Consider the following 15,889-nt stretch of genomic DNA (forward strand, 5'->3'; position numbering starts at 1 on the left):
CCTAAACCTTGTTGAAAGCCTTCCAAGAGAGCTGAAGCTGTTATAGCTGCAGAGGATGGACCGACACAATCTACTTTACAAAACACTCCACACCTTGTTACGACACCACTGCGTTCTCTGTTTTGTAAGCAGTGGCTCCGCTCAACCGGATGAACTGTGTTATGACAGCTTTTGTATTGTATTATATCTGTATTATAGTGGTTATTTGTGAACGTCCCTGGTTTGTCACTAACAGGTGACACAAATCCAACCTTAGCTGCTCCCAGTTACAAGCTTAGCGCCCGGATCCATCCGCTATGGTGATCTTTTGGGTTTAAGGGAGCAGCCAAAACCACCTTTCTTCTCACTATCTGACAGCTATCTGTCAAATTACTGGAAACGGCTTGTCTCGCCATCTATGAGGATTTCTGAGATTTTGAGTGCGATGCTGAAAGTTCTAATGGATGAATCTCTGACCTCTGGTTTATAAAGTGGTTGTATGAGAATGTGCACAAACAAAGACATGTAAATGTAATATGTGAGTCCCTGCTTGCAAGATGATAACTCCATGATTTCTTACTTCTTATAAAACATCACACAGGTGACATTAGTGTTGAGTCACGTTGTGCGTGTCTCATCGATTATGTGCTGCAGCAGGTGATTGGCTGTATTCAAATCCTCTGGAAAAAGTTATCAAAACTAAAACTCTATTTTTAAAAACGTTCAAATCACCGCCCGAAAACAGCCCAAAGAAAGACTTTCACATACAAAGAAAAGCATATGGTCGGTCGGTTTTCAGCGGTGGAACCGAATAAGAAGATGCGCTGGTTGCCAGGTTTGTGAGCTAACCCCCTTTTTAAAAAAAAAAACAAAAAAAAAAAACAGTTGCCATTCAAGAGACAAAAGAAAGAATTAAGGGGTTTGTTTATATATATATATATATATATATATATATATATATATATATATATATATATATATATATATATAATCGTTAATTGTGATGGGGGTGTTCACAATCACCACAGATAAAATGACCGAGTAATATTCCTTCATATTTCACATTCATTCAAATCAGACACAGAGCATGATTTCCCCACTGTTAGTTTACAGTCACTATACAGCAAATAATTAGCTTAATTAATTTGCTTATTCGTTTTAATACATCAGGACATTACATATATTCAAAACGATCAATAAATATTATATATAGTAATTATTTTTCTGTTTCCTTCTGCTACGTGTATGCTGTGTCACTCCTTCCTGGTTTAAGCAAAAGAGAAGAGGAGGAGACTTTTTTTTTTAATTTAAAGCTTATTTTCATGATTATGTATTTTTGATATTAGGTTTTTTTTTTTAATCATACCTGTGCCTGGTAAACTACTGCAGTGGGTATGTAGTGAGGTCACCCGGCTGCTACTGAGCTCCGAGGTAGCTTTTTTTTTAAAGATAAACTGAGAAAGACGGGTTATTTCAGAGGATGCGACCGTACCTGGCAACCCGGGGGACGCAATCTGTGTCAATTGCCGGGCGACGTAGCGCGAATAAAGGCCGTAGCCTATTTCTGACTGTGGCTTATTTTTAACCGGCGAGGCCGCCTTTAGCCCCGTTTGTCTGCGTGACGGGTTGATAATTTATCCTCTAGCTTGCCTGTTGCTCGTTTCCATTTGTGTTGTGTCGTTTTTCGGGTTTTTTCTTTGTCTTTCTGTGTTTTTGCGCTGTGATGATGACAGGTGTCAGAGGTAAAGATTCCTCAGGATGACGCCTTTCTCCGCGATCGCTCCGCGTAAAAGGTGCATCGGGGAGCTTTCTTCCTTTGTTTTGCTGCTCTTTATTCAGTAGATACCCGGCGACCCTCCCGCTGAAAAACAAACCGGCGCAGTATGAGGACAGTCCCACCCCCCCTCTTGTCGTAATTATTCGTAATTATTAATATGGATGCATTAATTAATCCCGGGGGCGAGGTAATTGGCTGAGGGGCTCATTTCGCTGATTTGTTGCGATGTCGTGTTTTCGCTTGTAGTGAACGGCTCGTCGTCCGCGTTCAGTAGGCTACCGTGGGGGGCAGGGGGGAGATTACGAGGCAGCGGAGGAGGATCTGTCTGTGTGGCAGATAAAGATGGTGTTCAGGAGTGAGGAGATGTGCTTGGCGCAATTGTTTCTGCAGTCCGGCTCTGAATATGACTGCATTAGTGAGCTCGGAGAGCTGGGGCTGGTCGAGTTCCGAGATGTAAGTAGACAAAACACTTCACTGCGTGAATGGAAGATGTGTGTCACCAGTTTAAAGAGTATTTGCATTTTGTCAACCGATTTAATTGATTATGCATGCATATTTAAGGGAGGGGAGCAAGACGGGGCATCTATCTAGATGATATACAGTGTCTATACCTGGCCAGCAAGAGGAGGATAGAGTTTTAATAATATAAAAAAACCACATCACTTTGCTGAACCTCACCATGATGTTATTATGCATCATGCAGTAATCTGCATCCGTCTGACTTGTGATGCTCCTCTTGTTTCAGCTCAACCCGAGTGTCAGCTCATTCCAGCGGCGCTTCGTCAGCGAAATCAAGAGATGCGAGGAGATGGAGAGGATTCTGGGTAAGAACGGAGAGCACCTGGGATGCGTGCTCCAAACCCTGAGCACGCACCTGTACAGTTAATTTAGCAAGAAAGTCGTGGTTGACTGTGCTTTGTAAAAAGTTTGCCCTCAGAGATTTAGGCTTCACCGCTTCCTCTGATGGCTAAGTAGTAATTAATATGAAAAACAAACAATCAGCAAATCTGTGTGCACAGGCTACCTCCTGAGGGAGATCCAGAAGGCTAAAATAGCCATTCCACAGGAGGATGAGAGTCCACTTGCTCCACCCCCAAGACAGGTCCTGGAGATCATGGTGAGTATATGCCAATATATTGGGAAGTGGGGGTAATGCAGGATTTACATTCATTTTAATACCCTACTCAGTGATTTTCCAGAACTTGACCCTCTAGTGCATTTAGACATTTGTTTTTTTAATCAGAGGCTTTGATTGGGTTGTAACTTTCTGCCTCTAAACGCTACATTGTGATGTTTTGTTGTGAACAGTGGCTAACAGAGCTGCAGAAAACTTGAGGTGATGATGAAAATAGCTCAGGTGACGGTGAGGAGCCAGAATTCCTCTTGTTTTTTGATTGAAAACTATTATTAATTAATTACACTGGAATACCTGTTGTATATAAAGGAAACTGTATAGGTATGACAAGCACATATAGAGTCATGGACAAACAGTATTCCTGTATCTTCTTACTATAATATCTATTCTCTAACTCCTCGTAGATGCCCTAATCAACCTGGATGAGACTTGCTATATAAACTAGCTAGAGTAACGGGATTATCAAGCTCTAAATAGCATTTAGAACAAATTATAAATGATAAAACAAACAGTGATGTTACCTGTACGTTGTTGTTTGTAAATACATTTTTCTAAACAATTTTTAGTTTAGTGATTGCAATGTGTGACACTAAAAGTATCTGGAAGTAATTACTTTCTCTCATACGATGAAAACTGAGCTTGTAAAAAAAGAAAAATAATTAATACATGTACTTATTGTTCATTTTTTTCTATCTTACTGTATGCATTGATATGATGAAGATAAAATTAACACACATGCCTATGGGGTTTTTTTTGTATGTGATCCAGAGCTTCAGGCCTGGCATGAACTACTCATAGGATTATCACAAATGACCCCATTGGCCCATTTTAGCCTCATGAGAGGGTTAAAGAAATAAAACATTCATATCTCTGTTTAAAAGATCCTACTGTAGTAAAGCAATTTGTTTTTTCTCGTCGCTTATCAATTGCTGGATAAACGATTTGTTCATCTCATCATGATGTAGATATATTTCAGACATATTTAAGCTAGTCTATAAAGTTTGTCTGCACCGCACGAGTTTGTCTCAGCGATCCCACCAATAGAAGTGAATAGAATTCACTTCTTGAACTTAACTGCAGCTGATGACAAACGTGTTTTCATTTATTTTCAGCCTGTAGCCCATTATGACATCGTTTGTTGTTGGGTTTTGTGTTATACATAACTCAAGTGAAGGTTGCGTCTGCATACACGGCGGCGAAATGGTAGAAAATTGGTCCCAATATTCCAGTTTAGGCTCTCCATTTACCAAAACCAGTTAAAAATTTATTTCTTGTTTTTAATAGTCTCAGTGGTTTAAACTTTTGAAACCCTACAATCCTGCCAGAGCACAGAGGTGTACGAGCCAGCTCCTCTTAGAGCCAGGCTTTGAAAGCAGAGGCGATCGAGTCTTTTCAGTGTTGGCACAACCTGCCTTTTTGCAGTGAGCTGCCCAGTTTCTCAGTCATTTTAAAACGCTTTTGAAAACCTACTTTTCTCATTTTCCTTTCGGGTCCAGTCGAGCAGAGTACCCTTTCTTTTATTATGCAAATGCAGTCTTAGAAATAAACTTTGACTTGAATCTGCTGGTTCACCAACTTAACTGAACAGGTTTTTCAGCTGATGAACTGAGACCTAAAGGTTCACTCACCCAAAAAGCAAATATTCTCCACATAGATAAACTAGAAACTAGGTAGCATTGGCTTTGTGGTGCACAACGTGACAAAATTGATCATAATATTTTTTTAAAAGCAGCAATGTGCCATTTCACAAATCATGACCCGGTTACTTGGAAATCCACAAGGGTTGTGAGCAGTTTCATGTGAGAACTGCTTCTTTTGCTACTAAAATGCTGTCAAGGCTTGCAGCCTTTAATCGAATCCTCCTGCCTCAGCAGCAGACCGAGCCTGCTGTTGATTGTTGCAGTTGGGAGCGAATCACAGCTGACCCATATCTGATTGTCTAAAATGACAGACAGTCAAATATGGGTCACTCTTTCACGGCGTCACAAGCACAAGCCTCTCATCGCTGCTGCACGCATGCTTCCTGCACACTGGCGTGGTTGCCTGAATGAAATAAAATACTGTGAGTAGATTTATTCATTTATTTTTTATTGATTTTTGGCGTGTTCCTTGTCCTGTTCAGGAGCAGCTTCAAAGGCTGGAGATGGAGCTGAGCGAGGTGGCGAAGAACAAAGAGAAGCTTCAGAGGAACCTCCTCGAGCTCACCGAATACACGCACATGCTGAAGATCACGCGGACCTTCATCCACAGCCGCTCCAGAGTGAGTGCGTTTCCGTCTCTTTGATCTTTTCTCGCATCAGTTTCTTGCTCCTTGCTCCTTCGGCGAGGCGCCTACCCTCGCCTCCCCGGCAGCATCTTGTTTTCTTGTCGCTGACATGTTTTATTTCCCTCAGTGACAGAGCTGGAACTAATGCTGACTTTAATTAATAACACGGTCACAGTGCAGCTGTTACCAGCGCCACCTGACTCACCCGGGCTGTGAGACAGTCAGCTGTGAGAGTAAACATTACAGTCCAGCGTGTGAACATTACATCAGCTTTGTGTGCTAGAAGTGTGCGAGGAGCACTCGATGGAAGCCGTCATAAATGAAACATGTTCCTTTTTATAATTAGCACGAGGCTCTTGGTAACCAGTATGAAGAGTTCCCCACCATGGAGACAGACTCGGTCACAGGATCCACTGGCATGCAGAGGCTCGGCGCCAAGCTCGGGTGAGCTCCGTATTATTTATGTATTCACAGCCACTCGACCAGATGTCGTAAAGTTCCTCCACGGACATTTTTAAAAAGAAAAACAAAAGCAAAACCTTACCTGATCTGTCCTGGGTGTAGGTTTGTTTCGGGTCTGATCCAGCGGGTGAAGGTGGAGGCCTTTGAGCGGATGTTGTGGAGAGTGTGTAAGGGTTACACCATCCTCAGCTATGCAGAAGTGGACGAAAACCTGGCCGATCTTGACACTGTAAGTCGTTTGAATGTCGTCTTAATGTTGTGAGGAAATCTAATAATTACACTGCAGGTAAGAATTAGCTGACGTGTTCTGTTAGCGTGAGCTCAGCACTTTAGTGTCAACGGGTCTGAACTGTGCTGTTTCAGGGTGAGATAAGCAAAAGTGTGGTGTTTCTCATCTCGTTCTGGGGAGACCAAATTGGACAGAAAGTGCAAAAAATCTGCGATTGGTAAGAATTAGCCAGCTTTACCCTTTAATAGTCACTATATTCTCCATCATTATCAGCCTGGACATCTGCCTTTGTTTCCCTCAGTTACCACTGCCACCTTTATCCACACCCTGAGAATGATGAGGAGCGAGCCGATGTGTTGGACAGCTTAAGGACGCGCATCCAAGACCTTAACAATGTAGGACTGAAGCCCTTTTTAATCATCGCAAGTTCAGAGCTGGCTTGTAGTTAACTGCTGTTTCCTGCAGGTGCTTCATCGCACTGAAGACTACTTGAGGCAGGTTCTGCAGAAGGCCTCAGAATCTGTCTATACCTGGGTGGTGCAGGTGAAAAAGATGAAAGCCATCTATCACATCCTCAACCTCTGCAGCTTCGATGTCACCAACAAGTGTCTGATTGCCGAGGTGTGGTGTCCCGTCAGTGACCTCGCAAACCTGAGGGGGGCGCTAGAAGAAGGCTCAGTGAGTACAACGTTCTGAGTTTAAACGCTGAATATTTATTGCTATTATTCAAGCAAAATAATTTTAATGCTCCCCAAATTGTAAGATTTTACAATTTTATCCTTAGTCTGGCATTTAAATTAATAAGTTAGAATTGTTTGAATCACACTAATGTTTTCCCCGAGGACTCTGCGTACTGTACTGTAAAACAAAATGTTTCTTGTTTTTTTCTCTTGGCATTATTATCTGCAGCATTTGTTTTTCCAGGTTTTTGCTTCAGTAGGCACTTTTTTCTCTTCTTGTACCATTCCTCCTGCTTTATTCAGCTTATTTGGTTGCTTTAATATAAAATCTCTCACCTAGAAAAGAACAAATGTTCCTGTGATTACCTGACTATAATAATGAAGTTAAGGGCCAGAAAGGTTTAGAATATCACAGGTCTATAAAATGCCCCTGTTGATGTTGTACGTCTTTTATCATCAGAGAAAAGGTGACGCCACCGTACCGTCTTTTGTAAATCGCATCCCGAGCACTGACACTCCGCCCACCCTCTTAAGATCCAACAAGTTTACTGCTGGTTTTCAGAGCATTGTGGAGGCCTATGGGGTGGGGGACTATCGCGAGGTAAGCCCAGGTAAGAAGAAGTAGTCATACTGTGTTTTTGTGAATAGCAGCAAAAGCATCTCTTTGTTTTCTTTCGAAAGGAGCTCAGAATAAATAAGCTGATCATGTTTCCATCATCAACAGCTCCCTACACCATCATCACATTCCCGTTTCTGTTTGCTGTGATGTTTGGTGACCTCGGCCACGGGATGGTGATGAGCCTCTTCGCCTTGTGGATGGTGCTGATGGAAAAAAAGCAGAAGAAGAAACGCTCCAGTAATGAGGTGGGAATGACCTGTTATGATCATCTATAATGCAGAGCTGGAGTATCGTAAATCAGCTTAGGCTTATCATTTTCATTGCTCTCAGATATGGGCTACGTTTTTCAGCGGTCGCTACATCATCCTGATGATGGGGCTTTTTTCCATCTACACCGGCCTCATTTACAACGACTGTTTCTCCAAGTCTCTTAATATATTTGGCTCTGGCTGGAGCGTCAAGGCTATGTTCACTCATAGTCAGTGGACGTGAGTTATCAGTGCAAACGCACACTTAAACATATCAGTGCACGAAGTCCTTTTACTTGTTTCTAATTTATTTTCGTCTTTTTACTCTGTAGAAACAAAACGCTCCAAACAAATGCTTTGCTCACATTAGACCCTAATGTCAGTGGTGTTTTTAATGGACCGTACCCATTTGGCATCGATCCTGTGAGTAACTGCACTTAGGCATCATACTCAAAATACAACCTCCTTCTGTCATTTTCACTGAAATGCTTTTTAATACACCATCAGATATGGAACCTGGCAGTGAACCGTCTGTCCTTCCTCAACTCTTACAAGATGAAGATGTCAGTTGTCATCGGAGTCATTCACATGAGCTTCGGTGTGGTTCTGAGTGTCTTCAACCATTTGTAAGTGACTCAGAAAATTGTTTTTACTTCATATATCTCCCTCTTTGGCTCTCGCATCTTTCCCCTCTCCCTCCCTTATCTTGCCTGCTGCTGCTTCTATGTGTTTGTCTAGTCTCGTCTAACTCTAACCCTCAAAGAGTTTCTCAGTCTTGTTCTCTAAAACCTAAAGAATTATGGATTTGATCAACTGGTCCCGTAATGGAATTGACACCCTGCTGGGCTTGGGAGAGCCCGATTGTCCTGTGGAGACGTTTGCTGCCAGATACTCGATGGTCGGTTGCGTCGTGTGTCTGGTGACACTCCCGATGGAGGACAATAAACGACACCTACCAATTTGGAACCATGATTGCAGAGTTCGGGCTAATTGGAGCTGGCTTGGACCTGGCTTATCGAAGAACAAGAAGCGTCTACAGCTGTTCAAAATCCCATAAGGCTGGCCGACATGATAGACGATTGGGCTGTGAGTACTCAGACTGTTTTGAACGCAATATGGATAAGATCTTGGAGAAGAACAAGGGGAATTGAGAGAACTGGTGACCAGTGATGGACACTAGACCAACTGTAAAAATTGGATGCAGTTGTTCGCACGAAACCCAAACATTCACCATCTTCACTCATGCGGCCCCCCTGGTGCCAGCTGAAGTCCTGCCAAGGTTGAAGCTGACTGGAACAACAAATTCTTCCCATGATAACAGGATTGTTGTCAGAACTCTTTGTACCTCCTTCAAGGCCACCTGAGTCCACTGGAGACTGTTGACTGACGCTTAACCGGGCGTGGTGACACTTTCTCTCAGCTGAACACAGGATACACACACACACACACAGACACACATGTACACGCACGAAACACATACACTGATACGCCCTCACTATCACCCTCCCTACCCCGAATCCAGCGCCTCCTCCCATGCTTACCTCCCATCCAATGTGGACACCGGATCAGCTGGAGGCGCAATCGAAGATTGCAGCGGTCCCAGATCAGCTGTACACACTGGAACACTTTCCCATGTTGCTTGTCTGTGTTTATTGTGCTATGGTGTGTTGATATCTGTGCATTCCTGTATTATCCTTTTGTGTTACACGTTTCAATGTTTTTTTTCCCCCTAGCCTGACCTGTCTCCCCAATGTGATGTTTGTGTATTGTATGTACGGTTGGCAAGGTCTGTCATCTCGGTTGTGGGCAACTGCAACTGAAAAATAAAGGCTATCTCATCATCATCATCATCATCATCATCTGCTACCAGGCTATGTTGACAAAGAAGTAATGAAGTTTGGTGATCACAGTTCTGCTGGAAGATGATGGCTAGGAATCATACCTGGAATTCTTTTCTTTCAGTGCCTCCTGGGATGTGAATCTGAGTAGATTCACATCCCAGGAGGCACTGAAAGAAAAGAATTCCAGTGACGATCTTTGAGATTTAAAGTGGTGGCAACTCAGAAACCAAAGAATATTACTAAGCTGTAGAATACAATAAAAAGCTGCAGTATTGCCGTTTTGCATTACATCAGCACACGTGTGCAGGCAGTGACACACACATAGCATTCCTGCTATGGTCTTATTACTCACAAACTACTTTATTTTTTTGTTTACATTAAGTCATAACACTTTTTCTTTTATCCCTGTACACTTTTTCTCCCTTCAGGCACTTCCGACAGAAGTTCAACGTCTACCTGCTGTTTCTTCCTGAGCTGCTCTTCCTGCTGTGTCTCTTTGGCTATTTGGTTTTCATGATTTTATACAAGTGGTTGATGTTTGATGCACGTTACTCCAGCCAGGCGCCCAGCATCCTCATCCACTTCATCAACATGTTTGTCATGCAGGGGAAGGATATCACTCGTCTATACCCAGGGCAGGTATGTGTCCTGGTAATAATAATCTGTCGATCGGCTTCTATTCGGGTGGATACTCATTATAGCATGAGTTTAAGCATGCCGCCTTGCTTCCACAGATTGGCCTGCAAATCTTCCTACTTGTCATAGCGATGCTGTCAGTTCCTGTGCTGCTGTTCGGAAAACCTCTCTACTTGTATTGGCTCTACCGTGGAGGCAAAGGGCTGCGCAGACGCAGAGTGAGTCTAGTCCAAAATACCGCAGTCTGTTATTTTGGATCTTTATTCAGTACCTAAAAATAGTATTTGTTACCACACCTCAGGGTTATGAGAGGGTGAGGCGCGTAAGCGAGGATGACGGCTCCACAGCACCATCCTATGATGATGATGATGATGAAGAGGAGGGACTTGATGAAGTGACCAACAGAGAAGCTCTTCCCAAAGAGGTCAGAGAAAAATGATCTCTTACATTAAGGAATCTGTCAGTTTAAGTGTGATTCAGTGTGTCTTCATTTTTCTATCCACCTTGCTAATTGTACCTGTGGTATTCAGCATTAGACAAGACAAAGTAGGGCAGCAGAACAGGGCCACCAGTGGAGCTAATTCAGTACCAGCATTACAGCATACGTTAATAAATCCTAACCTTTTTTAACAGTAGGAATTAGGCTTAATATTTTATACATAATCTGAACTGTTTTGCAGTTTGACTTTGCAGATGTGCTGCTGCACCAGGTCATTCACACCATAGAGTACTGCCTGGGCTGCATTTCCAACACTGCGTCCTACCTGCGTCTCTGGGCACTCAGCCTGGCTCATGCCCGTAAGTGCATTCAGGTCAAGCCGTCTTCCCACGAGCTGCCTGTGCCTCTTTCTTTCTGCTTACTATGCAATTCTCGACATTTGGTACGCCTTCATTTTTGTAAATCTCGTTTGTTGTGCGCTGTTTCTGTCGGCTTCAGAGCTGTCGGAGGTGCTGTGGGACATGGTAATGCGCCTGGGTTTCAGGATCACCACAAAAGTCGGTGTAGTGCTTTTGGTCCCTGTGTTCGGCCTCTTCGCCACGCTTACGGTGTCTATCCTGCTCGTCATGGAAGGCTTATCAGCGTTCCTCCACGCTCTCCGACTTCACTGGTGAGGCTGTGTGCTCCTCTTTATTGCACTGGCTAATCTGTATGTGAGTTTTCTTCATACAGACAGATAAACTATATAAACAAAAGTGGACCATACTTCTTAACCTTTGAATTTAGATGTTTTTTGTCGCACTGCCACAGGTGTATAAATTCATGTCCCATGATCATGCAGTCTGTTTTTGCAAACGTGTGAAAGAATGGGTCGTTCTACAGAGCTCGCTGAATTTCACGATCAACTGAAAGATGTGTTACTTCACAGTGGAACGGTGGAACCACCGACACTCTCTGACTCAGTAACTGCAGAGTTCCAAACTTCGTCTGATATTAACATCAGCACAAAAACTGTGCACTGGGAGCTTCATGGCATGCGCAACTGAGCAGCTCCTGTAGGTGTAATGTGTAGGTTGGCCCCTACTTATGTTGATGAACCTAGCATGAGCAACACCACAAACCAAAGCATTGATGGGATATTTATACATAATATAGCTACATTTCAGTGCCAGTCCCTAGAGCTGCAGTGTCAAACATAAGGCCCTGGGGCCAGAATTGGCCTGAAAGACTCCAACCTCACTCAAAGCGATGTTTTAAAAATTTTGACCCTTCACATTTTCCAAAACCTCTCAGTGAGCCTGACAAAGTCTTCCCCTATGTCCATTTATGCTACACCAAAGTAATGAAGTATAGATAAACAATTTAATTACCAATAAGCTACCAGAACTTTTTTTTATAACTTAACACATTTATTTCTAATTTATATCCCAAAGAGTTCTGCTGACAGATGTCTTTCATTTACTACATGAACATTTGTTATCATGTAGAAAAAACAGTGATAGACTGTAAAAATTGCACTTCTTTTTCATATATCAAGATATCTGAGCAATCCAATATGTAGTTAAACTTCCTCACACTGACAGAAAGGGGAGTTTCATTGGTCTGACCCACTTAAGATCAATGTGGTCTGCAATGTTAAATGAGATTGGCACTCCTGCCCTAAAGCCTAGGCGTTTAAAATACTTAAATATTAACACAATTAGCAAAAACAGTACAAGCTTAAAGTCATAAATCAACAGAAAAGGCTGTTTTCCCAAATGAGTTTAAATATCTCGTATAAGAGCGCAGAGGTAGTGGTACTGTTTGTTTGTGTTCTTGAGCTAAAAACTCATATAAGCCTGATTATGTAAGGAAGTAAAAAATTGTATTTATGTAGCACCTATCAAGACAAATATCACAAAGTGCTTCACAGCAAAAAATGATGAACAACAAAAACGTACAAAAATAAAAAGTTACCAGGCAAGTTTTAAAAGACGCATTTTTATCTGCATTTTTAAAGAAAGTACAGAGTCCACAGATTTCAGATTAGAGAAAGTTCCAGTCTGTGGGCCTCTGTGGCAAAAGCTCAGTAACTGTAGCTTCGTGATGAGTTTATGATCAACAATCTTTTGAAATAATGATTGTCTAACATTTTTAATCTCCTTTTCATTTGTGAATCATTATAAGAGGCTTGGTTGATGTAGCTTTTGGTTTTGAACAAGAGCTGAAACATTAACTTACACGTGAAGATGTCAGGAAACTTTTTCCGGCATGAAATAACCTCTAAGAAGTCTTAATGCAGGGACTTTTTTTAATTGTTGTTGTTGTTGTTTTGTTTTGTTGAGTCATTGAGCCTTAAAGAAGAGGCAAACTTACAGTTTCCTTAATGTTGAGTGTAAGACTGAGTTTACTATGATGCTGTAGACTGTAACTGTCATCCTTTCATTTTTGGTCCCAAATACAAACTAAAAACACAATTTAAAATAAGTACAAGCCATAAACTAAACAGCAAAAAGCCAAAAATCAGCTGTGAATCGAGATAGTTCTGGAGTCAAAAGGCTCACAGGAGGAAAATCCAGTGAAAATAATAAGGAAGACAGGGCTGAGTGTACACAGAGGATTAATTTGGGATGGTAAACAAGAGAAATGAGACACAAATGAAAGCAATTACACACAGCTGAAGACAGTTAGGGCAGATAATCATGAAGCAGGAAGTTAAACTAGTGCAAGAGGTGAAAGAAAGCTTCAGACAGGAAATAAACAAAAGAAAACATTGGAGACAAGACTAGCCCTAAACGTAATAACATAGAGCATACAAACAAGACAGGGAGACAGTGGGAAGACTACAAATATAATAATATCAAACCAGTAATCAATGCTATGACTGCTAGAAACACATGTGAATGTATTCACCTGTTTACCCATGAAAACATGCAAATATTATTTTCTTCAGTTCTTTTATTTTCATGTAGCTAAACTGGAAGCTCACGTGTCTTCACTATTAAAGCAGCAGATAAGTTGAATGATATAATCATGCCTGTTATTTAGCTATAAAGTAAAAGCATCAGTTATGATAATACTGAGTTGAAAATCAAGTGTGCCTTCATCGTTAATTAGTCCACCTTTGTTAAAGTGATCTCTCTCACTTTTCTGTTTGATCTCAGGGTGGAGTTTCAGAACAAATTCTACCACGGGACCGGTGTCAAGTTTGTGCCCTTCGACTTCTCCCTGCTGCCCTCCGTTTTTGAGCAAGACGGCTTGCTTTGAAACCTCTGAATTACCGGATATGACTGGAAACAGACTTTACAGTTCGGAAGGTTACTGGAAGTTGGAACAATTCGCACTGTGATAAACAAACCTTCAAGACAATTGATTTAAAAGTCATTCTTGTAGCAGTGTTTTTCACCACGACAGTTTTTAAATGTTATCGGCTGTGCTGACTGCCTTACTACTGCACCCAGCAGACGTCTGAGTATACAGAGGCTCGCAGTCCTTGTTCTGCTATTTGGGTTTTGTAGGTGAAACATTGCTCAGCACTACTCATCGCACCAGTTGGGTTTGATTTAAATATTTCATTTACACTGTGCTGTGTAAACTGGTTTTTGCATTACTTACAACATGGTATTTAAACAGTTAATACAGTGCAACGTAAAGTTTCAGATGTTACAGCAGCGTCTAAAAACCATATCAAGCATCCTGATGTAGTGCCATAGAGATTTTTTTTTTGTTGTTGTTGTTTTTTTATGACGATATCTAATAATGGGTTTGTTTGTTTTTTAAATTTCTTCTCCTTGTGATGAAAGAAATACTTTTAGGCAGTAAATTTAAAGACAAATTAAACCATTGCAACCCTTTTTTGTGAGGCTGTCACAACGCACTTTGCAGAAATGATTGTACAAATTGAAAGTTTTCACAGATAACTGCGATGATGCCAAATGAAAATAATCAACTTTGCTGTTTGCTTATTTACTTATTAATGCATTTATTTAAATGTAACCTCCCCTATAATCTATAGAAGAAGAAAAAACACTGAAATACTACAGAAAAAAAAGACAAAAAGTCTTAGGTCTTTCTTTCTTTGTTGATACCGCTTATTGCATTTGTTAATGATAATTAATCATGGTATTTATTTAAATTATCGTCCGTACAATAATAGTTGAATATTTTACCATTTTGACGTGTTAAATAAAGGTTCCAAGAAATGCAAGCAAAAATAAAAATGTTTGTTGTGATTTCACTGGCTCTGTGATGCACACATTTTACTGGAATTTTTTAAAATGTCAGTTTAATTACACTAAAAACCTGCTTCAGGTCATTTTTAGTCAAAATCTGAAGTGATTAATAAGCTTATGAAAAATAAAGCTATAAATCAAAATAATTAATTAATGTTTAATGAAATATTTTGCATATATGCAAATATGTGCATCTATTTGTGTATAATATGTCACTTTGGTGGTATATTATAGTAATACTAATAATACAAACAAAGGACTAGCTTTAAACATACACTCACCTTTTCAACAGACAATAATCTAACCAATCAAATTTCAGCAAACTATTCCATTTAGGGGTGTAGACCACACTGCATTTGCATTTATTTTTTTGGGTTGTGGGATTTTGTCAAACAACCATCTCCAGGGTATACAGGACTGAAAAACAGAAAACACCCATTCTCTGAATGAAAATGCCTTTTGTAATGTCAGAGGAGAATGTCCAGACTGCTTCAGACTAACAGGAAAACACTTGTAACCACTTATTACAGTCAGGGTATGCACAAGAGCACTTTTGGATGTACAGCATATTGAACCTTGAAGCAGATGGACGACAGCAGAAGACCACACTGGATGCGACTTCAGATAAAAACTGCATCAAAACTGAGCAACAAATCTGCAGCAACATGTCAACATGGATCGAAATCTGTGTGGGATGTTTCCAGCAACGTGTTGAATCTATTCTGTGAAGAATTAAGGCAGTTCTAATGCTGCTGAGTATGTATTTAATTAGAAGGCAAATGCAAAAAATTAATACCTTCATCTTAAAAATAATTTTCATGCATTTATCATTTTAGTAGAATTTACTTAGTATTTAAATAAGAGGGTCTGTTATTCTGTAAGCGTTGCGGGAGCAAGAGCACCCACTTATTGTTCTAAGACAGAATAAGAGTCCAAAAATCCAGAAGTTTAATCAAAAACAGGCAGTGGTTACATACAGGGAATCAGACACCATCAACAAACAATCCAAATGAGGAGCAAGCAACATGTAAATGCTATGAAACATCCAGAAGCACAGAAGGAATATAAAGAACACTGGACTACAAAAAGCAGACGATGATCTGCGAATAAAGGAAGTCTATGATTATATTCAATATAGGTGGCATGAAAGTAGACAGGACAAATCACAAAGAAGGCAACATAAGACAGAAAGTGACAACAGAAGAGAAGAAGAAAACAAAAACTGCTACTTGACATACTCAATATAAAATAAGAGGACTGCATATAAGCTTGAATATCTGTTAAAGCAGTCCCACCCCATTTAATAAACTCTGGAAACGCCCCTGACAGGCACGTAAAGAAGCAACGGTGTCCTCTTTCGGCGTCAC

General features: G+C 40.9%; 1 protein-coding gene across 1 annotated transcript; it reads left to right on the top strand.

The window, feature by feature from the left end:
• The first annotated feature begins 1,496 nt into the window (after positions 1-1,496).
• Positions 1,497-14,144, top strand: atp6v0a2a (ATPase H+ transporting V0 subunit a2a). The gene is made up of 20 exons (XM_026173964.1): positions 1,497-2,209; positions 2,502-2,580; positions 2,776-2,873; positions 5,014-5,151; positions 5,504-5,601; positions 5,722-5,848; positions 5,983-6,065; positions 6,150-6,243; positions 6,314-6,526; positions 6,989-7,139; positions 7,253-7,392; positions 7,478-7,635; positions 7,728-7,818; positions 7,903-8,021; positions 9,665-9,875; positions 9,971-10,090; positions 10,174-10,296; positions 10,553-10,670; positions 10,810-10,981; positions 13,455-14,144. The coding sequence occupies exons 1-20, from the start codon at positions 2,099-2,101 to the stop codon at positions 13,555-13,557; spliced, it is 2,547 nt and encodes an 848-aa protein (XP_026029749.1). The 5' UTR covers positions 1,497-2,098; the 3' UTR covers positions 13,558-14,144.
• Positions 14,145-15,889: the final 1,745 nt, after the last annotated feature.

This window comes from Astatotilapia calliptera, chromosome 7 (assembly GCF_900246225.1).
Source record: "Astatotilapia calliptera chromosome 7, fAstCal1.2, whole genome shotgun sequence".
NCBI lineage: Eukaryota > Metazoa > Chordata > Actinopteri > Cichliformes > Cichlidae > Astatotilapia > Astatotilapia calliptera.